The 25011-nt window shown below is 40.8% G+C and overlaps 2 protein-coding genes across 2 annotated transcripts; both read right to left on the minus strand.

Annotated features, from left to right (window-relative positions):
* Positions 1-205: 205 nt before the first annotated feature.
* Positions 206-12166, minus strand: LOC311028260 (uncharacterized protein). The gene is made up of 4 exons (XM_084032696.1): positions 11953-12166; positions 3720-4202; positions 3259-3357; positions 206-2523 (listed from the first exon to the last, which is right to left on the minus strand). The coding sequence occupies exons 1-4, from the start codon at positions 12143-12145 to the stop codon at positions 1181-1183; spliced, it is 2118 nt and encodes a 705-aa protein (XP_083888822.1). The 5' UTR covers positions 12146-12166; the 3' UTR covers positions 206-1180.
* Positions 12167-12548: 382 nt separating this feature from the next.
* LOC311028265 (uncharacterized protein) lies at positions 12549-15968 on the minus strand. The gene is made up of 2 exons (XM_084032702.1): positions 15763-15968; positions 12549-14311 (listed from the first exon to the last, which is right to left on the minus strand). Exons 1-2 carry the CDS (start codon positions 15953-15955, stop codon positions 12975-12977), a joined length of 1530 nt encoding a protein of 509 aa, XP_083888828.1. The 5' UTR covers positions 15956-15968; the 3' UTR covers positions 12549-12974.
* Positions 15969-25011: the final 9043 nt, after the last annotated feature.

The raw sequence follows: 25011 nt of genomic DNA on the forward strand, positions 1-25011 counted from the left end.
AGCTGTTCATTAAGGCTACCTTAAGTACTTAAGAGGAGTGAAGAGGAGATTTTTTGGGGGTGTTGAGATGCTGGCTTGATACCAATGGGGGTGTCGGTGAGAACACAGGGTTGTCCAGTCAAACTTCCAAAGGTTCAAAAGGTTTTATTTCCAACATGTATAGGTATGTGTGTGTGTGTGTGTGTGTGGTTTCTAGGGAGCAAACAAAAGGCACGTAATCAGCTCCACAATTCACTGCCACATCCGGTAACATAATATAATACATCTCCCACAAGCTTGACAAATGTTCACCTAAGGCCCATAACTAGGTCAAAATATATTACAACATGCTGCATTCAAATAAAGAAACTAAGAATCATCTTTCATGGTCACATTTACTAACTTCAGCAGCAATACAATGCTTTCAGAAGGTAATTTACCACAACAAATTAAACAAACTCACATTTCTCAGTTAACGCACACGAGGAGCTCAAGGGTTTCAGTCTCTTCCAACAAGGGTCTCAGGTTTCTGTGTCTCTGAGCAAAAGGGTGGGGTGTGGTCACAGCTGTGGCTTAAATAGTCTGTGGCAGGGCAGGGAGTGATTGAGTGATTGACATGGGCTGATTGGAGGTGATTGAACTGAGTGGGGAAATGAATGGGCAAAGAAAGGGGCGTGGCTCTGGGTCTGTGAGGTGAGGAGGGAACAGATAATCTTCCAAACAACAGTGCTATGATCAAAATGCTATAGGTAAGAACAAAGAAATGGTTTTTTTTGGGTGGGTGGGGGGGTTGTTAGTGGGTCATGCTATGCAGAGTCGAGGTGAAGTCTGAACCGATGAGTCTTGAGTCTTTCGTGGAAGATGGCAGTGACTCTGCTGTCCTGACATTGGTCGGGAGTTTGTTCCACCACTGAGGCTCCAGAACAGAGAAGAGTCGGGACTTTGCTGAGAATATTTGTTTGATTTCAGCGATGGCGTACCAGCCGGCCAGCTGAAGTAGAGGAATGAAGTGCTTGTGCCGGGGCGTGGGTTTTGACTACTTTGAAGGTGGATGGGTGCCGTTCCATTGATGGCCTTGAAGGCCAGTGCCAGTGGTCACCGAAACATTTCTTACAAACTGAGCAGCTAAGAGGTTTTTCTCCTGTGTGAGTTATCATGTGTCTCCGTATATGTTGACTCTGTGTATTTTCTTACAAGCTGGTCAACTGAAAGGTTTCGCTCCTTTATGAGTTCTCATGTGTCCCCGTAAATGTCCCCTCTGTGCAAAAGATGTCTTACAAACTGGGCAGGTGAAAGGTTTTTCTCCTGTATGAGTTCTCATATGTGTCTGTAAAATATGATTAACTGAAAATGATTTCTTACAAACTGAGCAGGTGAAAGGTTTTTCTCCTGTATGAGTTCTCAAGTGTGTCTTCAGATATCCATTGCCACCGAAACATTTTTTACAAACTGAGCAACTAAAAGGTTTTTCTCCTGTGTGAGTTCTCATGTGGTTCTGTAAAGTTGGTTTCTGAGCGAAAGATTTCTTACAAACTGAGCAACTGAAAGGTTTTTCTCCTGTGTGAGTTCTCATGTGTGTCTGTAAATTTTGACTCCGAGCAAAAGATTTCTGACAAACTGAGCAACTAAAAGGTTTTTCTCCTGTGTGAGTTCTCATGTGTACCTGTAAGTTTTCATTCCGTGGAAAACATTTTTTACAAACTGAGCAACTGAAAGGTTTTTCTCCTTTGTGAATACTCAAGTGTTTCTCTAAATTTTGATTCCGAGCAAAAGATTTCTGACAAACTGGGCAACTGAAAGGTTTTTCTCCTGTGTGAATTCTCATGTGTACCTGTAAATGTTCTTTCCGTAGAAAAGATTTTTTACAAACTGAGCAACTGAAAGGTTTTTCTCCTGTGTGAACTCTCATGTGTAACTGTAAATGGTCATTCCGTGGAAAACATTTCTTACAAACTGAGCAGCTGAAAGGTTTTTTTCCTGTATGAGTTCTCATGTGTCTCTTCAGCCTGCCACTAAGACGAAATGATTTCCTACACTCAGAGCATCTAAATGGTTTCTCACCAGGACTACACCTCATTACACTGTCAAGGACTTCATCATTCTTCAAAGCCTTTAGACCTGACTGAGTTTCTCTGTTCTCCTGCCAATCAGCACTGTCATCAGTCTCAGGATCAGAAGAGTCTCCAGTCTTGTCTTCAGAAGCTGGTTGTAAATATGAGTTCATGGCTGGTTCTGGTCCTCCACAGTCCTCTTCATCAGCTTCTGTTTCCATGTGTTCAGTTGAGCTGCAGGCTGCAGGTGAAGGCAGCCCTGAGGACTGAGGCTTCTCTTCATCTTCTTCACTCTTTACAGGGACAAGAGGCAATGGGAACTTGATATCAGCCTCCTCCAGCCCTCGAAGCTGCTCTCCCTCCTGACTGGTCCGGACTTCCTCCAGTTCCTCTTTAATGTGTGGGGGTTCAGGGTCCTCCTGGTTCAGATTGGAGCTCCAGTCCTGCTGCTCAATAGGAACCTCTTCTTTGCTCACCAACAGCTGCTGGACGTCTGCAGGAAAACACACACAGAGACGTTTCAGTAAAACAGCTGAACAATCAGTCAACTGTACGTACTCTAGTTTTCCTGCCATCATTCAGTGTTACAGTCCCTGTGTACAGTTACCAAACAGGAAGAACGACAGACGGACACAAACTGTAAAAATACAATGAACCAGCTGTTATGAGGTCATCCGTAGTCACATGACAATATTCATAGAAACTGCATACCAGTCAGTCTGAACACCCAGCAACAGATCCACGGAGGATGAAACCAATCTGGTTCCCTCTAGTGATGTCACGATACCAAAACTGTGACTTTCATATGATACTCGGCCTAAATGTCTCGATACACTCATGGAAACGATACCATGGTAGAAATCTAGGATGTCAGAACATGGAGTTTCATATAAGTTATTGTTTTTATTAAGAATGAAAAAAATAGTGGACTCCCACAATGCATTGTTAAAGTAGCATACAACCAATGGCTGAAAAGCTGATAATGTCTACAACTCACGCAGCTTTTACCCGGAAAGTTGCTGCAGAGTAAAACAAAGCCAGTTATTGTCAGCTGTAGCATGTTAGTCGGATTAGGCCGGTTAGTCGAACGCAATGGACGTCGATTTGACTTCAAACGGTATGCCGACACTGTTCAAGTGAAGAACACGAATACTCTGTATGTTATATCATGTTGAAACACTTGACGTCATGTAGACGCTGAGAAACCCGGATGTGTTGATGAACGAACCTGCTCTGTGAATCCGGACTTCCGGGAGGAAAACAGCGTCTAAGAGTCCCCGCTGTCGCTCGTTCTCCTCTTTAGAACGAGAAAGTTCTTCCTCGTACTCTAGGTAGAAAAAATAGAAAACAGTGAAAAATACTGTCCAAACGATGTTTTTCGGAATACAGGCTGGTTCAGCCAGGCAACTAACCAGAATGTGTATTGATACTTATAGAAAGGACAAGGACAGTCTGGTTCTCTGCAGGGTCCAAGTGGCACGGCACTAACTTGGCTTCACTGCTTGTTTGTTCTATCATCAGTGAGCAGACTATGTCAATGTAACTATGTAAAGTTCCACTCTGTAAAAGATTTCTGACAAACTAAGCAGCTGAAAGGTTTTTCTCCTGTGTGTGTTTTCATGTGTCTCTTTTGATGTTTATAGTTTGTAAATGTTTTCCTACACTCAGAGCATCTAAATGGTTTCTCACCAGGACTACACCTCATCACACTGTCAGGGACTTCATCATTCTTCAAAGCCTTTAGACCTGACTGAGTTTCTCTGGTCTCCTGCCAATCAGCACTGTAATCAGTCTCAGGTTCAGAAGAGTCTCCAGTCTTGTCTTCAGAATCTGGTTGTAAATGTGAGTTCCTGGCTGGTTCTGGTCCTCCACAGTCCTCTTCATCAGCTTCTGTTTCCATGTGTTTAGTTGAGCTGCAGGCTGCAGGTGAAGCCAGCTCTGAGGACTGAGGCTTCTCTTCATCTTCTTCATTCTTTACAGGGACAAGAGTAAATGGGAACTTGATATCAGCCTCCTCCAGCCCTCGAAGCTGCTCTCCCTCCTGACTGGTCTGGACTTCCTCCAGTTCCTCTTTAATGTGTGGGGGTTCCGGGTCCTCCTGGTCCAGACTGGAGCTGCAGTCCTGCTGCTCAATGGGAACCTCTTCTTTCCTCACCAACAGCTGCTGAACATCTGTGGAGAATAATGAAATACATACACGTCTTAAAACCTGTCATCCACTGTCAACACTTGAACTACTGGGACCACTAGTTTCACATGTTTGGATGTGAGACAAACTGTCTGGCAAAAGCATACCACCCCCCCCCCCCCTTCCGGGATAGTAGACCACCTCCAGTTGTTAGTCCACGAGTACCAACCACTCGTCAAACGTGTGAAATATTCAGTTCTACACAGTTTGAACACCACTCATGTCACCCTGAACTTCCACAGTGACTTTGATTCTAATGCCTTCGTTGTTCTGGACTATACAAGTGTTAGCTGTGATTTAATCAGTGGTGGACAGTAACGGAGTAAATTTACTTAAGTACTGTACTCAAAGGGATAGTTTAGAATTTTGGACATAAGACCTATTTTCCAAGTGAGCCGGTGTGTTCGAGACGTCTGGAGACGTTTTCAAGACATTTCATTCAGTTCTTCTAGTTGCCGAGTTCGCTTGTGCTATGGCTAGCGCAAGTCAATGGTTCTTAGCTAGACAAGCATTAAAAACAGTCTTGCCCACTCCACAGTGCACCCGAGGCAAATCCATTAAAACACTAGACTAGTTTCTCAGCAGCAGCGGAACTTTACTTTGCTCCGTCGGACTCAAAACTCTAAGACGCGCCGCCCGAAATACTGCCTGTAACTAGGCAATCGAACCGGGCCAAACTATCGGCACTTATACCCCCAAGGCTGTCTGAAAAGCCCTCGGAACTCACTCAAACACCTGGCAGCCCACGGCCACGCGAAGCCACACATGCGGACTCTCCGTCGGACTCAAAACTCTAAGACGCGCCGCCTGAAATACTTCCCGTAAATAGGCAATCGAACCGGGACGAATTGTCGGGACTCATGTCCTCAGACCTGGGTGAAAAGCGCTTGGACCTCCCCAAACACCGGGCAGCCCACGGCCACGCAAACCCACAATTACGCACCGCGAACCCAGACCTCTGCTCCGTCCGTAGACCCGTAAACCCTCGGACGCGTTGCGGGGGATTCCCTCCTGGCACCACCAGTCTCCGTTTGTTCACCAGTCTCCCAGCGGGGACTATCTCGGTCTCCACAGATGCTCGTTCACGTTCTGCCCTTTGAGCATCCCTCTCGCGCAATTCTTCCTCTGTATATTCAGGCTCGTACAGGTACGGTTGGGTTTGGGTGGAAAAAAACTCCTCATCAGAGTCTTCAAAAGTTTCAGTATATTCTCCAAAAGTGTCCATTTCTGTGAGATTGAAGAAACTAGCACTGCAGGCTACTCTGCATCTGTAGCAATGACAGCAGGTAAACAAACTATTATAGAACCGGTATCTTATAAGTGCTAGGTGATATCAGTCCGCCGCTGCCATAGCCTACTAGGAAGTATGACACGCTGCTGCTGCTGCTGCTGAGACATAAATCCTTAAAAATTAATTTAAATTAACTTAAATTAATTTTACAAAAACAATCACCATTTTATCTGAACGTTCAGCAATGATTCCAATGAACCAGTCATCATCATAGATACAGGCAATGTATTTTCCTGGCTGGAAAATGTAGTTTTGTGGCTGATCTGACTGCGAGAGTTCTGCCTCCGGGTGTTCCGTATCCAAGTGTTCTGAATACGATTGTGGTCCTGCATCGACATCTGTGAATATTGTATCCTGTGATATTCTTTTCAACCGTGTCTTATTTTTGGAAATTGGTATAAAGCAATGATGCAAGATCGTGTTCCACTGATCATTTTGGCCGAGGCGTAACGTCTCTCCAATTTGTACGTTTCCTCGTGTTTTTCTGCACTAACAAAGAAGAATATAATGTTCTTAATGTTTTCTTTTGCCCATTGAAACATCTCCATTGGTGTCAGAATGTGGTTTGCATCAGTGGCCTGCAGACTTGCTCGTGCTGCAAGTCGCTTGTCACAGGCGGGTCTCTTTCATCGGGGATAAGGGGTTAATTTGTGATTTTCCGTAAATTATTGGCCAGCAGTCTTAATATTTAATTGTTTGCCATCACTGAGCATAATACTAAGTTATTTCCACTATTTTCATGCTTTATCATCACTAAATTCTCCCTGATATACATTTCAGAGGGTTAGGGTTAGGGTTTTTCTGGAAAAAATGTCCAAAATGGTGCATTTTGACGAATAAAATTCATATGTTGGAGCTTCATAGTCAAAGGTTTTATTTTATTAAAAGAAAGAACAAATATGTATCTTTATCTGATATAAATCCCATTAGGATCATCAAGTGCCCACGTGGTCATTTGGGGGTCCAAATATGGGTTTCCAAAAGAGTCACCTCTGCCCGGGAGGGTTTTTGGACCCCCATAAAACCCCCACCAGTGGTACCATACCCTTCAAATTCATTTTGGCAAGAGCAAAGGTCCCTAATATAACAAATAATCCTGTTAAGAATAAATGTGATCATTAATCGTGGTGCTAGGAACACCCAAAAAGTGAAAAATAATTTTGTCCGTCGAAAAAAAATTGGCTTTGGTGACCCACCTCTCACCCAAACAGTAAGGAATGTTGATTCTGCCTATAGAATTGTGTAGTACACATTACAAAGAACTAACAGAGCAATCTCCAGCCTTCTATCACTATAAGAACAGAAGTTATGGGCTTCCAAAAATGCCAACAAATGAAATGCGAAATTCCAATGTGTCGGACGCGACGGGCAAACCATTTGAGATATTGACCTGAAACTTCAGATTCCCTCGTTTGGTAACATAAGGCATATTTTCACCGCTTTTCAGCAAAATCTGAGAGGTGTCATGTACATGGTACCCCGATATTGTCTGTTTTCACATGGAATGACCCTATTGTGTTTGCCGAAGGAAAAGTATCTCTGCTTTCAACAACTCCACGTCCAACTTAAAGAAACAAGTTGACGTAAGTTAACCAGACTTTCACCATGTTTTTTTTCTATTTGTCTCGGTCAATGTCATCATGTTGTGAGAATGTGAGTGTGTGTTGATCACAAAAACTACATTTTGTAGGAAATGGCGCTGTGTGTGTGTGTGTTGTGGTCTGAAACGATGGCCGAATGAAACGCTCTCATAACGTAACGTTATTTGTTATTACACTCACCAAACTTTTGTCGACCCCCTTGCTTTGCTTTAGTTGATCCATTTGCCATATTACTGAGAACTGCTGTTCTAGTATAATCCTGGGGGGACGCTGCTTTTGGGCTGAATAAACTGGATGTATACTTTGTCGTACAACATCCTTGCATGCCTGATTAACAGGCAAGCACATAGCAGAAGTCAGAAGATATGCGTTTGTGAGCTTGTAGATGGGCTATGTTCAACGAGCATCGAACATGGCTACGACAGTGCAGTTTCCTTGGCAATATTACATCGTAAGATACATTATGTTAATCTAGTCATACTAGTTAAAGGGTCATTCCGTGTCATTTCATCAAATGCCTCCCACTTGACCATCTCAGAATGTCCTGAAAAAATTCCAAGTACAAAGACACACTTGTTAGTAGGACAAATCCAAAATATTAGGTCTCTACTGTCAACAGTTTTCTCATGAAACATCATTGAATGAAGGGTAGTTTAGACGGTTTTTGGCATCATACTCTGAAAAGCCATTTTTAAAGGAAAACACCACCGCATTTCCATACTGAACTATGTTCTGCTCTGATCTTAGACGAGGTGATACATACCTCCCTCTCCTCTGTGCGTGCACTCAATGGCTCTTGCGCGCACTCCGCGCAGCGCTAATTTGCTAGCATGTAGCTTGTCCTTAGGATCCAAAGGGGGGTGAAGTTAGAAGCGACCAAGCACTTCCACGTTGTCCCTATTTAAATATGGTTACGTGAGTAGTTACACGACCCACGTTTGGTTACACAAAATGAAACATGCCAATTTTTCTAAGCGGATAACAAGGATAACTATATAGTATGGCGGAATAACAACTGGAAGCACTTCGACGTCGGCGCAGTAATATCATCACTCAAAACATGACGGGACTACATACCTTCTGCTTGTTTTCACAACCCTGTACGATGCACGTTATAACCATGATGTTTGATTGTTCACAAACTATCTTACTACAACCTGATGCTTCCTCAACTGTGCACAAACTACTACAGGTAGTGCAGGCGACGGCGTGCAGGTCACGTAGGTTCTATTGACGGAAGTAAGAGGGGGAGCGGAGTGATGATATTACTGCGCCGACGTCGAAGTGCTTCCAGTTGTTATTCCGCCATACTATATAGTAGGGTTGCACGGTATACCGGTACTAATTTGGTACCGGGGTACTGAGGCATTTAAAACGGTACCATATTGCATTTGGACGGGACCGGTACTTGCAGCGCCGCCGGCAGCGCCCGCAACAGCGCGGCGAACTCGCCACGTGACGTCACCGCGTTGTAACTACAGCTGAGAGGACGAGGAGCGAGCCGCAGCTTGGAGAGATAAAAGGCAAGCCGGAGGAAACCGCTAGCAAGTTAGCGAACAGCGTGGACTGGAACAACAAACGGAGCAGGAGGAAAGCTTGGAGTGAGCGAGAGAGCGCGAGAGAGAGAGAGCGAGAGAGCGCGAGAGAGAGAGAGCGAGAGAGCGCGAGAGAGAGAGAGAGAGAGCGCGAGAGAGAGCGCGAGTGAGAGAGAGAGCGAGAGAGCGCGAGAGAGCGAAGCACGGAGAGGAGAATGGCTGCTGCAACCGTCACCACGCCGCAACTTGCGGACAAACCAGCGCCGCGAAGTGCGATGTGGCCGTACTTTAGCTTAAAACAAATGCGCAAGGCGAGGCAGTTAACGGCGACGCACCACTGTGTAAACGGTGTTTAAAACATGCATGGCTAACGGCGGAAACACCTCCGACTTAGCCAAACACTTAAAGGAACAAGCACCCAGACCTGCACACTGAACTCAGGGAACGACAGGTCATTTAAACTCATGAAAAAAAGCCACATTCAGTGCTAAAAGCAAGCGCCACCGCCCTTCACTCTTAACAAAAGTAGCTCTGGAAGAAAAAAAAAAGAGCTGGTTTATTTATAATATTATATTTTATATTATATTATTGTATTTATATTTTAACATTTTTAAAATTATGTGCATTAGAAAAGCTTGTCTTTGTGGTATTTTATATTATTTGCTGATTAATATGTTATTGTTCTAAGATTTTCTATTAAAATAAAGTCAGTAATGACATTTTTTGCGTTCACTTTTTATTTGAAAAAGTATCGAAAAGTACCGAAAAGTACCGAAACACATGTTGGTACCGGTACCGGTACCAAAATGTTGGTATCGTGACAACACTACTATATAGTTATCCTTGTTATCCGCTTAGAAAAATTGGCATGTTTCATTTTGTGTAACCAAACGTGGGTCGTGTAACTACTCACGTAACCGTATTTAAATAGGGACAACGTGGAAGTGCTTGGTCGCTTCTAACTTCACCCCCCTTTGGATCCTAAGGAATATACTGGGACAAGCTACATGCTAGCAAATTAGCGCTGCGCGGAGTGCGCTCAAGAGCCATTGAGTGCACGCACAGAGGAGAGGGAGGTATGTATCACCTCGTCTAACATCAGAGCAGAACATAGTTCAGTATGGAAATGCGGTGGTGTTTTCCTTTAAACAGCAATATCTGGAAAACTATCTCACCTGTGGCCTTCAGTTTTTCTACAGAGTATATCTGTTACTAATAGCCTCCAGCCATGAAATATCAGGGGTGTAGCTCAATGATAACCTAGTATGGTAGGTACTTAAAATGTGGCTTGTCGAAATAAAGTAGGGCCTAAAAATAAATTTTGTTCGGTTCCGGTTTCCGACCGACCCTGTCAATTTATGTGCGACCCAAATTATTTTATGAGCTTGGGGAAGAAAAAAACAAAAACAAAACACAAATACATTTTTTGATGCAAACTATAATTACGTTTTTGTACAGACACCTCTTCATCCTGTACAAGGATGAGCGCATTCTCTCGTTTTTAAATGAAAAAAACGGCTTCACGTGGGATCTGCATATCAAACTTTGGAGACTGTTCTACTGTAATGTAAAATCTTTATGCTCAAATTAAGATTATTATTTGATTTGGTTGTGTAATTTGTATACTTAAAGTATGACATAATGTACAGTCTTCAATATTATGCTACATTTGTTCATGGTTTAAGATATTAAAAGCTGCTTTCAGCATGTTTAACTCACATTTAAGGACTTATTGCCTCTGTAACTACAACTGTGCTACATTTTAATTTGTTCATGAGGCTAAATTTATCAGTAGCATTTAGGCACATGTAAGTCTTTGGTAAATGGTAAAAAACACAATTGAATTGCCCTGCTGTGATGTTTACCAGTAGGCTGTTAGGACATGCAGTACCAAAACGAGCCACAAAACCCCCACCAATATCAGGATTTTAAAAAATCACTGTGACAAATTGAGGCAAAACACCCTCCCGATTTTTTAATATGATTTTAACAAGAATATGATCTTTCAAAAAAAGTAAGTTTGGACCTGATACTTGTCAGTTTTTTGGAATATGACTCTGAAGTTGGGCAAAGATGTGTTTACTTCCATTTTTGAGCCTTAATATCTGTGAAACTAATAATCTAAGAGAGACCATATTTTGTAGAATGTTTAAGCTAACACCAGAGATAGAGGCAGAAGTGATAGAAGTCTTTTATCTGCAAAAATGGGAGCTCAGCCACTCTTCAAATGTACTACTTTATTTCAACAAGTCACATTTTAAGTACCTACCATACTAGGTTATCATTGAGCTACACCCCTGATATTTCATGTCTGGAGGCTATTAGTAACAGATATACTCTGTAGAAAATTTGAAGGCCACAGGTGAGATAGTTTTCCAGATATTGCTGTTTAAAAATGGCTTTTCAGAGTATGATGCCAAAAACCGTCTAAACTACCCTTCATTCAATGATGTTTCATGAGAAAACTGTTGACAGTAGAGACCTAATATTTGGGATTTGTCTTATTAACAAGTGTGTCTTTGTACTTGAATTTTTTCAGGACATTCTGAGATGGTCAGGTGGAAAGATTTTCAGAAATTTGATGAAATGACACGGAATGAACCTAAAGGTATATTTATTGTATTTGTTGTACTTATCTTGTGTGACTGTATAGCACATAACAGTGGTTGGTATTTACTGGTGGTGCAGGAAGACATGAACCCCCAAAGCCTTTTTTTTACACAAATATTTATTAACTATGTTAAGCCTAGAACCATTCATTTTATTTGAAATTTACTCTTACTTTTACTTAAAGTAAATTTAAAAGCATGTACTTTTGGATACTTAAGTACCTTAAAAAGCCAGTACTTTTTTAGTCTTACTCGAGTACCATGTCGACTGAGCTACTTTTACTTGTAACAGAGTAAATTTTGACCAGTAGTATTTGTACTCTTACTCAAGTACTGGGGTCGAGTACGGTACTCTGTCCATCTCTGGATTTAATAGCAATAAACAGATCAAAATCATGCTGAAATAACTCCATAATAATGGTGATCAATACAAACTCTGAAGTTATGCTTTCTTGGGTCTGTCTGCAAAAGAACAAGCTAACAACTTTTAAAATGTTTGTTTTCTGAATGGAGTCTGGTAGATGATTGATCGATCGGGTGTAGGCTATAACAGGACGTTCAGTATGATACAAGACCTTCTATAGGTTCACCCGGTGTCCACAGAAGCCGTTATTGTCTACAACTCACACAACTTTTACCTGTAGAAACACTTGACGTCATGTAGACGCTGAGAAACCCGGATGTGTTGATGAACGAACCTGCTCTGTGAATCCGGACTTCCGGGAGGAAAACAGCGTCTAAGAGTCTCCGCTGTCGCTCGTTCTCCTCTTTAGAACGAGAAAGTTCCTCCTCGTACTCTGCTATCGTTCCTTCAAACAGCCCAAATATCTCTTCAGCAGCCGCAGCTAGTCGCTGCTCCACCAACGCTCTCAGCATTTGGACTTTACTCATTTTCTCCACAAACTCCGTTAAACCGTCTACAGCTAGCATGCTAAGCTAACTAGCTTCGTATGCTACCGGGAGATGAGTCAGAGGTCAAACCTTCAGAATAAAAGGTGAAGAGTACAAAGTCCATCCAGACGGGTTTATCCAGACACACAGAGACTCTGATGGATCAGTACTGGTGAAGCTAACAGACACTTTCTCAACACCACGAAGACGCGCTGCTGGTTCTAATAACGCCGGGCGCCATGTTGCTAAATGACAAATACATCCGGGTCCTCCGGAACTGGGAGGTTAACCTACAAAATAAAAGTCCTTAAATTGATTAATGAAACAGTTACATTTTCAGTTACTTTCCATTTCCATTCCATTCCCTCTGCACCTCTCGCTCAGCAATGCAATCTACACTGTGTGATTTCACCCTTTTTCTTTAATCAATCATTTGACAGTTCAAGAGGTGCTCAGCTCAACAAAACTTCACAAAAAAACATTTAACCTTCAATTTGACCACTGATATTCTTACAACCATGAAATACAATATGCAAGAGGAAAAAAAGGGACACATGGTTGAAAAGATAAAACAATGTATGGGTCTGACCGTGCAACGACTCAGAATCAGACGTACGTGTGTCTCACATACGTAGCAGCTGAAAGGTTCTCTTCTTTATGAGTTCTCAGGTGTCTCTTCAGATGTCCACGGTCACATTGATGGCCTTGAAGGCCAGTGCCAGTGGTCACCGAAACATTTCGTACAAACTGAGCAGCTAAGAGGTTTTTCTCCTGTGTGAGTTATCATGTGTCTCCGTATATGTTGACTGTGTATTTTCTTACAAGCTGGTCAACTGAAAGGTTTCTCTCCTTTATGAGTTCTCATGTGTCCCCGTAAATGTCCCCTCTGTGCAAAAGATGTCTTACAAACTGGGCAGGTGAAAGGTTTTTCTCCTGTATGAGTTCTCATATGTGTCTGTAAAATATGATTAACTGAAAACGATTTGTTACAAACTGAGCAGGTGAATGGTTTTTCTCCTGTATGAATTCTCAAGTGTCTCTTCAGATAGCCATGGCCACTGAAACATTTCTTACAAACTGAGCAACTGAAAGGTTTTTCTCCTGTGTGAGTTCTCATGTGGTTCTGTAAAGTTGGTTTCTGAGCGAAAGATTTCTTACAAACTGAACAACTGAAAGGTTTTTCTCCTGTGTGAATTCTCATGTGTGTCTTTAAATTTTGATTCCAAGCAAAAGACTTCTGACAAACTGAGCAACTAAAAGGTTTTTCTCCTGTGTGAATTCTCATGTGTAACTGTAAGTGTTCATTCCGTGGAAAACATTTTTTACAAACTGAGCAACTGAAAGGTTTTTCTTCTCTGTGAATACTCAAGTGTTTCTCTAAATTTGGATTCTGAGTAAATGATTTTTGACAAACTGGGCAACTGAAAGGTTTTTCTCCTGTGTGAATTCTCATGTGTAGCTGTAAATTTTGATTCCGTGGAAAAGATTTTTTACAAACTGAGCAACTGAAAGGTTTTTCTCCTGTGTGAACTCTCATGTGTAACTGTAAATGGTCATTCCGATGAAAACATTTCTTACAAACTGAGCAGCTGAAAGGTTTTTTTCCTGTATGAGTTCTCATGTGTCTCTTCAGCCTGCCACTAAGACTAAATGTTTTTCTACACTTAGAGCATCTAAATGGTTTCTCACCAGGACTACACCTCAACACACTGACTTCATCATTCTTCAAAGCCTTTAGACCTGACTGAGTTTCTCTGTTCTCCTGCCAATCAGCACTGTCATCAGTCTCAGGATCAGAAGAGTCTCCAGTCTTGTCTTCAGAATCTGGTTGTAAATATAAGTTCCTGGCTGGTTCTGGTCCTCCACAGTCCTCTTCTTCAGCTTCTGTTTCCATGTGTTCAGTTGAGCTGCAGGCTGCAGGTGAAGGCAGCCCTGAGGACTGAGGCTTCTCTTCATCTTCTTCACTCTTTACAGGGACAAGAGGCAATGGGAACTTGATATCAGCCTCCTCCAGCCCTCGAAGTTGCTCTCCCTCCTGACTGGTCTGGACTTCCTCCAGTTCCTCTTTAATGTGTGGGGGTTCCGGGTCCTCCTGGTTCAGACTGGAGATCCAGTCCTGCTGCTCAATGGGAACCTCTTCTTTGCTCACCAACAGCTGCTGGACGTCTGCAGGAAAACAGCTGAACAATCAGTCAACTGTACATACTCTGGTTTTCCTGCCATCATTCAGTGTTACAGTCCCTGTGCACAGTTACCAAACAGGAAGAACGACAGACGGACACAAACTGTAAAAATACAATGAACCAGCTGTTATGAGGTCATCCGTAGTCACATGACAATATTCATAGAAACTGCATACCAGTCAGTCTGAACACCCAGCAACAGATCCACTGAGAAGTTTCCGCTGAGAAACCCGGATGTGTTGATGAACGAAACTTTTTTTTTTTTTTTAAACTTTAATAATAATTATATACATAACAAAAATTGTCGAGCCAGAGAAAGAGAGAAAATAAATAAAGGTATAAATATACAAAGAGAGAGAAAGAGAAAAAAAACATGAATTAAATAAAAATTTCTGCAAAATAAAGTTCCTGCAAAAAAAGTGTAAAATTTGGTTTGCTGTTAGTCCATTTCTTTTTATGTATGTGAAATTTACCTAAATATAAAAGAAGTTGTACAAAAAAAATAAAATCATTTTCCATTTTGTTATTTTACATTTAGGTCATTTAGCAGACGCTTTTCTCCAAAGCGACTTACAATAAGTACATTAGTCAAAAGTAGGAAACAAAGAAACCACAACACATCATTGCAGATAAAGTAAGAGCTAAAAATAGAACAAGTGTTAGCTCCTCATCTGAGTAAAGTAGTACCTTAAGAGCAACAGTGCTACGATCAGAGTGCTATAGGTAAGTTTTTTTTTTGGGGGGGGGGGGGGGGGGGGGTTACTATTTTCAAAGAAAAACAAAATGTCCTTTTCATGTAGTTGTAGTGAATCCAGTTTTGTTTTCAATGAAATTTTGTACATTTAACCAAAACATTTGACAATATAAAGAATGAAAAAATAAATGTGTTATAGATTCATTAACCAAACCACAGAAATCACAGGAATACTCAATATCAAGTTTAAATCTTTCTAAGGTTTTTTTGCTGGATATATTTTATGTATAATTTTGTAAGATACTTCCTTGATCTTGTTATTCAGACAAAATGTATTACTAATCAACCACATTTTTTTCCAATTCACATCTTTATAAAGAGATTTCCAAAAAGAAATAGCCGAAGGAATAGATACATTTATCAAAAAATTCCTGATGTATTTATTTGTATATTTCTAAGTTGTGATATCAACATTCCGCAGAAAAATATTGTTTATAGGAGTTGTCCTATAATGATCAGTTGTATAACCAAAAAGAAGTTGCAACACATTCCTGGGGATAGAATCAAAGATTACATCATATTCTTTTGGCGTAACTTCTATACTAAATTTAGAAATAAATTCTTCATGAAGTAATAACTGACCATCAGTTTTCATGAGTTGTAAAACTAAAAAAATACCATTATTGACCCAGTTTTTGTTATACAAAGATCTATTATTATATTGAATTTGATGAACGAACCTGCTCTGTGAATCCGGACTTCCGGGAGGAAAACAGCGTCTAAGAGTCTCCGCTGTCGCTCGTTCTCCTCTTTAGAACGAGAAAGTTCCTCCTCGTACTCTGCTATCGTTCCTTCAAACAGCCCAAATATCTCTTCAGCAGCCGCAGCTAGTCGCTGCTCCACCAACGCTCTCAGCATTTGGACTTTACTCATTTTCTCCACAAACTCCGTTAAACCGTCTACAGCTAGCATGCTAAGCTAACTAGCTTCGTATGCTACCGGGAGATGAGTCAGAGGTCAAACCTTCAGAATAAAAGGTGAAGAGTACAAAGTCCATCCAGACGGGTTCATCCAGACACACAGAGACTCTGATGGATCAGTACTGGTGAAGCTAACAGACACTTTCTCAACACCACGAAGACGCGCTGCTGGTTCTAATAACGCCGGGCGCCATGTTGTTTAAAGAGTAATACATCCGGGTCCTCTGGAACTGGGATGTGAAACTACAAAATAAAAGTCCTTAAATTGATCAATAAAACACGAACATTTTCAGTTACTTTCCATCTTTTCCCGATGTACCAGATGTGGGTAGGACATGGAAATCGAGGACTCATGGGATTGTCTTCAGCATTTATGGTCCTGCAGGAAACAAAATATAGCCACTTCATTTCCTTCTGGTCTTTTTCTGCACCTCTCTCACTCAGCAATGCAAACTACACGGTGTGATTTCATCCTTTTCCTTTAATAAAAGATACATTCATTTGACAGTTCAGGAGGTGCTCAGCTCAACAGATTGACAAGAAAACGATTAACCTTCAATTTAACGACTGATCTCCTAGAAACCATGAAATATAATATACAATAGGAAAAACAGGGTCACGTGTTTGTGTTTGCCTCTGCTACATGACCTAAATGTAAATGAAAAGGTAAAACGATGCATGGGGCCTGCTGACTTAACAGACAACAATTATTACACATCAGAAGTCAAATAAATGTAATAAATCACATAAACATCCTAAATGTATCATGAAACTATTCAATATAAAAATATGTTGAAAAAATAGAAAACAGTGAAAAATACTGTCCAAACGATGTTTTTCGGAATACAGGCTGGTTCAGCCAGGCAACTAACCAGAATGTGTATTGATACTTATAGAAAGGACAAGGACAGTCTGGTTCTCTGCAGGGTCCAAGTGGCACGGCACTAAGTTGGCTTCACTGCTTGTTTGTTTTATCATCAGTGAGCAGACTATGTCTTAAATTAAACTCTCCTTTGTGAGTGATCATGTGTCTATGTAAAGTTCCACTCTCTGTAAAAGATTTCTGACAAACCAAGCAGCTGAAAGGTTTTTCTCCTGCGTGAGTTCTCATGTGTGTTTGTAAAGTTCCACTCTGTGCAAAAGATTTCTTACAAATTGAGCAACTGAAAGGTCTGTCTCCTGTATGTGTTCTTAAGTGTGTCTGTAAATTTCCACCCCATGCAAAGGATTTCTTACAAATTGGGCAACTGAAAGGTTTGTCTCTTGTATGAGTTATCATATGCGTCCGTAAAGTTCCCCGTTGTGCAAAAGATTTCTGACAAATCGAGCAACTGAAAGGTTTGTCTCCTGTATGAGTTATCATATGCGTCCGTAAAGTTCCCCGTTGTGCAAAAGATTTCTGACAAATCGAGCAACTGAAAGGTTTGTCTCCTGTATGAGTTCTTAAGTGTGTCTGTAAAGTTCCACTCCATGCAAACGATTTCTTACAAATTGAGCAACTGAAAGGTTTATACCCTGTATGAGTTCTCATGTGTTTCTGTAAATTTCCACTATGTGCAAAATATTTCTTGCAAATCGAGCAACTGAAAGGTGTGTCTTCAATATGAGTTCTGATATGTTTCTGTAAAGTTCCCCTTTGTGCAAACGATTTCTTACAAATTGAGCAGCTGAAAGGTTTGTTTCCTGTATGAATTCTCATGTGGTTCTGTAAAGTTTCACTAAGTGTAAAATATCTCTTACAAACTGAGCAGCTGTAAGGTTTTTCTCCTGTGTGCGTTTTCGTGTGTCTCTTTAGATTTCCATTGGTCCTAAAAGTTTTCCGACACTCAGAGCATCTAAATGGTTTCTCACCAGGACTACACCTCATCACACTGTCAGGGACTTCATCATTCTTCAAAGCCTTTAGACCTGACTGAGTTTCTCTGGTCTCCTGCCAATCAGCACTGTCATCAGTCTCCCGATCAGAAGAGTTTCCAGTCTTGTCTTCAGAATCTGGTTGTAAATATGAGTTCCTGGCTGGTTCTGGTCCTCCACAGTCCTCTTCTTCAGCTTCTGTTTCCATGTGTTCAGTTGAGCTGCAGGCTGCAGGTGAAGGCAGCCCTGAGGACTGAGGCTTCTCTTCATCTTCTTCACTCTTTACAGGGACAAGAGGCAATGGGAACTTGATATCAGCCTCCTCCAGCCCTCGAAGCTGCTCTCCCTCCTGACTGGTCTGGACTTCCTCCAGATCCTCTTTAATGTGTGGGAGTTCAGGGTCCTCCTGGTTCAGACTGGAGCTGCAGTCCTGCTGCTCAATGTGAACCTCTTCTTTGCTCACCAACAGCTGCTGAACGTCTGCAGGAAAACACACACAGAGACGTTTCAGTAAAACAGCTCAACAATCAGTCAACTGTACATACTCTGGTTTTCCTGCCATCATTCAGTGTTACAGTCCCTGTGCACAGTTACCAAACAGGAAGAACGACAGACGGACACAAACTGTAAAAATACAATGAACCAGCTGTTATGAGGTCATCCGTAGTCACATGACAATATTCATAGAAACTGCATACCAGTCAGTCTGAACACACAGCAACAGATCAAGTTCATGTCTTCAAGTGAAGAACATGAATACTCTGTATGTGATATCATGTTGAAACACTTGACGCCATGTAGACGCTGAGAAACCCGGATGTGTTGATGAACAAACCTTTTTTTTAACCTTTTTTTTTTAGTTTATTGAAAAAGGTACAAAACATGGCAACAGTTGTATTGATGATTGCATAAGCGGTATACCACATTTGAATTTAATACAGGAAGTGCAATTGGTAATAATACTGAATAAAGTTGTAACATCGGTAGAAAGGTGAAAATAATAGTAAAAATAATAAAATAAATAAAATAGAACAAAAATAAATAATTAAATTAAATTAGAGCAAATCATTGTACATACAAGGGGAAACAAAGTTCAAATTCAGTAAACTGACAGTGGGGAAGTGTTTAAGAATATTATACAATTTCTGTGCTTTTCTTCCATTTATTAATTTTAAAGAATTTAAATATATTTTAAATTCATTCATGAAAAAATTTAGATTGGGGGATGATTTCAGTATTCTATTTTTGTGGATGAAAAATGTATGGATGACATAGAATTACATTACGACAGAGTTCATTTTTGTTTTTGTTTTGCAGTATCATACTGAATGTGACATTGTCTCTAGAAATAGAAGCTGGAAATGATGGGATATTTTGTTTGAACCATTTGCGGATATCAAGCCAAAATGCCTGTATTACCGTGCATGAGAAAAAGATATGGTCTGTTGTCTCAATATCACTTTCACAAAGTGAGCACATATTATCATCAATATTAAAACGTAGCATATGTAATTCTTTGGAAGGATAAATGTCGTTCATGATCTTGAAGTGTGTTTCTTTCATTTTGGGTGGTATAGGGAATGTTATGTACATAGTTCTCAGTTTGTTTACTGAGTGTTTATCAAATTTGTGTAAGATGTTGTTTTTGTTTTGTCTCCCTGGGAATAATTTCCCACTGAGGCTGTTTCTTATAAAACTATTCTTACATTTTCTGTCCAGAATTGGGATTCCCTGAGTTAGAAATACAAATTCTTTGGGTTGTGCTTTATGCATTTTAACAAAGTCTGATTTTGAAGGGATGAAGTTGTGTTGTGCAGAATTGATCGTAGTCTAATAAGAGACCCCTAATCATCCATTAAATCAAATATGGACCATATATTTTTCTCAAACCAGTCTTTGTAAAATAAGGACTTATTTCGGTACAGTATATATCTGTTGCTCCAGAGTATAGTAGTATGAGGTGAGAAGTTATGTACGTATAACATTTTCCAGTACATCAATATCTGTTTGTGGAACTTTGATAATGACACAGGAAGTTTATTTGATGAACGAACCTGCTCCGTGAATCCGGACTTCCGGGAGGAAAACAGCGTCTAAGAGTCTCCGCTGTCGCTCGTTCTCCTCTTTAGAACGAGAAAGTTCCTCCTCGTACTCTGCTATCGTTCCTTCAAACAGCCCAAATATCTCTTCAGCAGCCGCAGCTAGTCGCTGCTCCACCAACGCTCTCAGCATTTGGACTTTACTCATTTTCTCCACAAACTCCGTTAAAACCGTCTACAGCTAGCATGCTAAGCTAACTAGCTTCGTATGCTACCGGGAGATGAGTCAGAGGTCAAACCTTCAGAATAAAAGGTGAAGAGTACAAAGTCCATCCAGACGGGTTTATCCAGACACACAGAGACTCTGATGGATCAGTACTGGTGAAGCTAACGGACACTTTCTCAACACCACGAAGACGCGCTGCTGGTTCTAATAACGCCGGGCGCGATGTTGCTAAAAGAGTAATACATCCGGGTCCTCTGGAACTGCGAGGTTAACCTTCTTCTTCTTCTTTAGTTAGGCAGACTAGACGCAGCTTTGGCGTATTGCTGCCCCTACAGTTAGTTATTAAGAACTACATCAAATCCTTTTGTACAATCCTGTTTTGTGAAGATAATCCACCAATTTCTTTGTTTTAACCCAAGAATCTAGATTTAGAAGCGTTCGCATATTAAAAACAGTTTCCCCATCTGCTCCACGTTTCCTGAAGAGAGTCCTTCTCTGACTGGAGTATAATTTGCACTGGAGTAGTACATGTTTCACGGTCTCACTATCTCCAAACTCACATTTGCCATCAGGATGCTTACCAATCAGAGCCAACCCACTCCTCAGCCCACAGTGTCCAAGTCTCAGTCTTGAGATTACTACATCTCTTTCCTACTGCACCTGTAAGTGCACTTGTCTTTACTTACTCTTTCCTGCACTGGAAATATGCCCTTCCTTTCCTTTCCTTCTCCCAAGACTTTTGCCACTTTTCTTTTAGAGACCTGTTTATTATTTCACTATACTCTGGTGCCCCATATTGCAACTGAATTTGCACACTTTCCTCCTTCACCGCCTTCTTTGCCATCTCATCCGCCTCCTCATTCCCTTTCACACCCATATGTGCCGGAACCCAAAGAAACCCCACCTCATACCCTGCCTTGTGGATTCTAAACAAAGATTGTAAAATTTCTACAACTTAATCAGGTCTGGACTTGGATTTCCCTTCTTTTATCATAGTTATGGTTGCTGTTGAATCACTGCATATGATTGCATTTCCCTGTTTATTGTCCTCAACCCATCTTACTGCCAACAGAACTGCCACCATTTCTGCTGTGAAGACTGACATATGGTTTGATATTCTGTATCCTTTTTTATATCCGATTTCAGGTATGCTAATACCAACTGCCACTTTCCCACTCTCATGATCTTTTGACCCATCTGTATACATTTGGAGGTGGTTTCCCCATTTTAGTTGCTGCCAGACTGTTACCTCCTTTACTACAACCTCTGACGTCCTTGATTTGCTTTTATTCAAAAGCTTTAGGTCAACAATGGGATCTGGAACCAACCATGAGGCCACAGCTGGACGACACACTGGACGACACACACTTATATCCACAATTCCAGTTTCCTGTGCCACAGATTTTAATTTTTCTGCAAGATTTGTTTTAGTCCTTTTTGATGTTCCCATGAACTCCCAATGTTCACTCAGAAGGTTCTTTGTTGGTAACATTTCATTTTGTCCTTTGAGCTTCATTAAATATCTCAAACCAAGTTTATGTCTCCTGATTTCTAACGGCATCTCCCCCGTTTCTATCAGTAATGCTGGTATTGGAGTTGTTCTGAATGCTCCACAGCACACTCTTAGGGCTTCTGCTTGGACGATGTCAAGTTTACTGATCAATGAAGGAGCTGCTGATCCATAAACCATACTTCCATAGTCAATATCTGATATTATCATTGCTCTGTAGATCATCATCATTGATTCTCTATCAGCCAGTCTGACCCAGCCACACACCTAAGGACATTAATTATTTTACCAAACTTCAACGAAACCATTTCAACTTGTTTTTTCCCTGTCATCCTTTCGTCCAGCCACATTCCTAAAAATGTAAAATACTTATTTATTTAGATTATTATGATACAATTGTATTTGCTGTGTCGGCATACTTTTCTAATTTCCAAACACCATATATTTAGTTTTATCTGTAGAAATTTTAAAACCCCAATTAGCCCACTCAGTCACTTTTTCTATATCCAGAAAGACTGCTACAACTGCTTCCTTATTTGCGATGGCTTTCTCTATGTCCATGTCTAAACTTAAGACAGCATCCATTGTTGAACGTCCCTGCCTAAATCCACTCTGATGAGTCACAAAATAACCACTTTTTCCAGCATTTCCACAAGCCTATCCGTTATCATACGTTCCATAATTTTGCATAAGACAGAGGTCAAGGCAATTGGTCTATACACTCTTAGAAATAAAAGTGCTAAGTAGAACCATATAAGGTTCTTCGGCTTGTCCTCATAGGAGAACCCTTTTTGGCTCCAGGTAGAACCTTTTATAAAGGTTCCACCTGGAACCCTTTAGGAGGGTTCTACCAAGAACCCCACATAAAGGGTTATAACTAGAACTGTGTGTGTAAGGTTCCATCCAGAACCCTCCATGAGAGGTTCTACAAAGAACTCATACTGGGGGTTCCACCAAGAACCCTTTCATATTTCAAGGGTTTCATCTAGAACCCACACAAGGAGTTCCACTAAGAACCCTTTCATATTTCAAAGGTTTCATCTAGAACCCAAAAAGTAGATATACCAAGAACCCTTTCATGTTTCAAGGGTTTCATCTAGAACCCACACAGGGAGTTCAACTAAGAACCCTTTCATATTTCAAAGGTTTCATCTAGAACCCAAAAAGGAGTTCCACCAAGAACCCTTTCATGTTTCAAGGGTTTCATCTAGAACCCACACAGGGAGTTCAACTAAGAACCCTTTGTTTTTTCTGATATGTTTTTGTCAAACATCATCTACCATGACTCTAAAATTTTGTACATTTGTTTCACAAAGACTAGAAGGTATTTTGATGTATTACCATTATCACCTTTTCTGGGGCTTGAACCCACACCGTCTGGCTCTACGAACCAGCTCCTAGCCAACTGAGCTAATTGTCTGGAAGTAGCAAGGTATGATATCTGTCAACATGGGAATTGAACCTGTGACCTAAATGCAGAAGTCACACATTGTAAGGTAATAGACTAGTATGGTGGACCTGATAACTCAATGCCGCTAGCTGGTTAGCTCAGTCACTACTGCCAGTGACTTTAGACTGGGTGGCAGGTGTTCAAATCCCAAGAGGGGCAATTATGTTACAGTTTGATCAACAGGATCTGGACAAGAAGAAAAAAACAAATGAACAAAAAAAATGGAAACGAAAAGTATTTGTATCAGTAGTCACAAGGAATTGTATTTTAAACCATTATTGGTAAGTGTTATCAGGAAGTATGTCCCTGGTGACACAGGATCCATGCTTTCAACTATCCCTGAAGAACTCTTTCTTCCAAAAACGGTTCTCTGGATAAAAATCGTTCTTACTGGAACCCGTAGTGATACCAAGAACCCTTTTAAAACCCTTTATTCAGGAAAGGGGTTTCAAAGGGTTCTGTGGATCAAAATGGTTCTTGCTGGAACCATTAGTGTTACCAAGAACCCTTGAAAAACCCTTTCTTCGGGAAAGGGTTTTTCAGAAGCAAATGGTTCCAGGTAGAACCTCAGCCCTTGTAGAAGAACCCTATTGGAACCCTTATTTCTAAGAGTGTAGGAACTAGGGTTATCGGGTTGCTTTCCAGATTTCACAATTGGAATAATTACCGCATGTTTCCATTCTTTAGGAAGACATCCCCTCTCCCACACATTATTTATTAGGGCAAGCACTTCCTCCCCCATCAGTTCTCCAGAATGTTTAAATAATTGATACCCCAATCCGTCCCTACCTGGAGAGGTATCATTCCCCTGATTAGTGGCTTTTTGTAGCTCTCCTAGTGAGAAAAACAGACTGATATCATCAGAATTATCACTATTAATTTGCAGTTTATACAGTTGCTTTCCTAATACTTCACATCGCCTCCTCCTATTTGCATTGTCAGAACTATGTACTTTATGGAATTATTTAACTAGCATATTTGCTTTTTCTTTGTTATTTACAGCTACAGTTCCATCACAGTGAAGGACAGGGATTGCTGCCTGCTGAAACACCCCTGTCATTCTATGTACAAGACTCCAAACCTTTTTTATGGGTGTATCTGGTCCTAATTTACCACAAAAATGTCTCCAACTTTGTTTCTTTGCCTCCTTAATGACACGTCTAGCCTTAGCTCTGAGTCTCTTATACTCAATAGCATAGCTCTCTAGTAGTTGTTTTCTTAACCTTTTATAGGCTCTATTTCTAGCTCTGACTGCAAGGTTACATTCTTCGGTCCACCATGGAACCATTGCTCCTCTTACAGGAACTTTTTTCTTAGGAATATTCTGGACTGCAGCTGACCATAATACCTTGGTTAAAGAACTATTCCACTCATCTACCCCTTTCTCACTATCTATTATTGATAAACTCTTATTCACATCATCCTCAAACTTGATCCAATTAGCCCTTTTATAATTGAGCCTCAATGACAGATTGACTGGTTCCTCAATTAAACATCTGCCAACTTTACAAATGATTGGGACATGATCACTTCCCACGGTATATCGATCCATTGTCTCCCACCTACTAACCGATGCCAACTCTGCTTATGCAATTGTAATATCTATTGAAGAAGACACTGCCCGACTTGTTCTGAACCATGTAGGACGACCATCATTTAACACTAGCTGGTTTTTATCAATGAAATCTTCTACAATTTTCCCATTTCTATTTCTCTTCTTGCTTCCCCACAGCTCATTGTGAGCATTAAAATCCCCAACCCACACCACTGGTACGCTAATCTGGTCCACAATTTCCTGAAAATGATTATCCTCTAAATTAATGCAGGGGTTATACAAATTAACAATGGTGATTTTCCCTCTGTCAGTCCATACTTCTATGATGACACATTCTAATACTGTATTCATTTCTATTCTTCTATATTGACTTCC

This window comes from Eutrigla gurnardus (genome assembly GCF_963514095.1).
Source record: "Eutrigla gurnardus genome assembly, chromosome: 17".
Classification (NCBI taxonomy): domain Eukaryota; kingdom Metazoa; phylum Chordata; class Actinopteri; order Perciformes; family Triglidae; genus Eutrigla; species Eutrigla gurnardus.

Bases quoted from the DNA above. Each gene is read 5' to 3' on its own strand.
- LOC311028260 (XM_084032696.1), bottom strand. From the start codon at position 12,145: ATGAGTAAAGTCCAAATGCTGAGAGCGTTGGTGGAGCAGCGACTAGCT. The intron at 3,358-3,719 runs GTGAGAAACCAT...TTTTCTACCTAG, and splicing joins TGTGATGAGGTGTAGTCCTG to AGTACGAGGAAGAACTTTCT. The intron at 2,524-3,258 runs GTTCGTTCATCA...GTTTTCCTGCAG, and splicing joins AGTCCGGATTCACAGAGCAG to ACGTCCAGCAGCTGTTGGTG.
- LOC311028265 (XM_084032702.1), bottom strand. From the start codon at position 15,955: ATGAGTAAAGTCCAAATGCTGAGAGCGTTGGTGGAGCAGCGACTAGCT. The intron at 14,312-15,762 runs GTTCGTTCATCA...GTTTTCCTGCAG, and splicing joins AGTCCGGATTCACAGAGCAG to ACGTCCAGCAGCTGTTGGTG.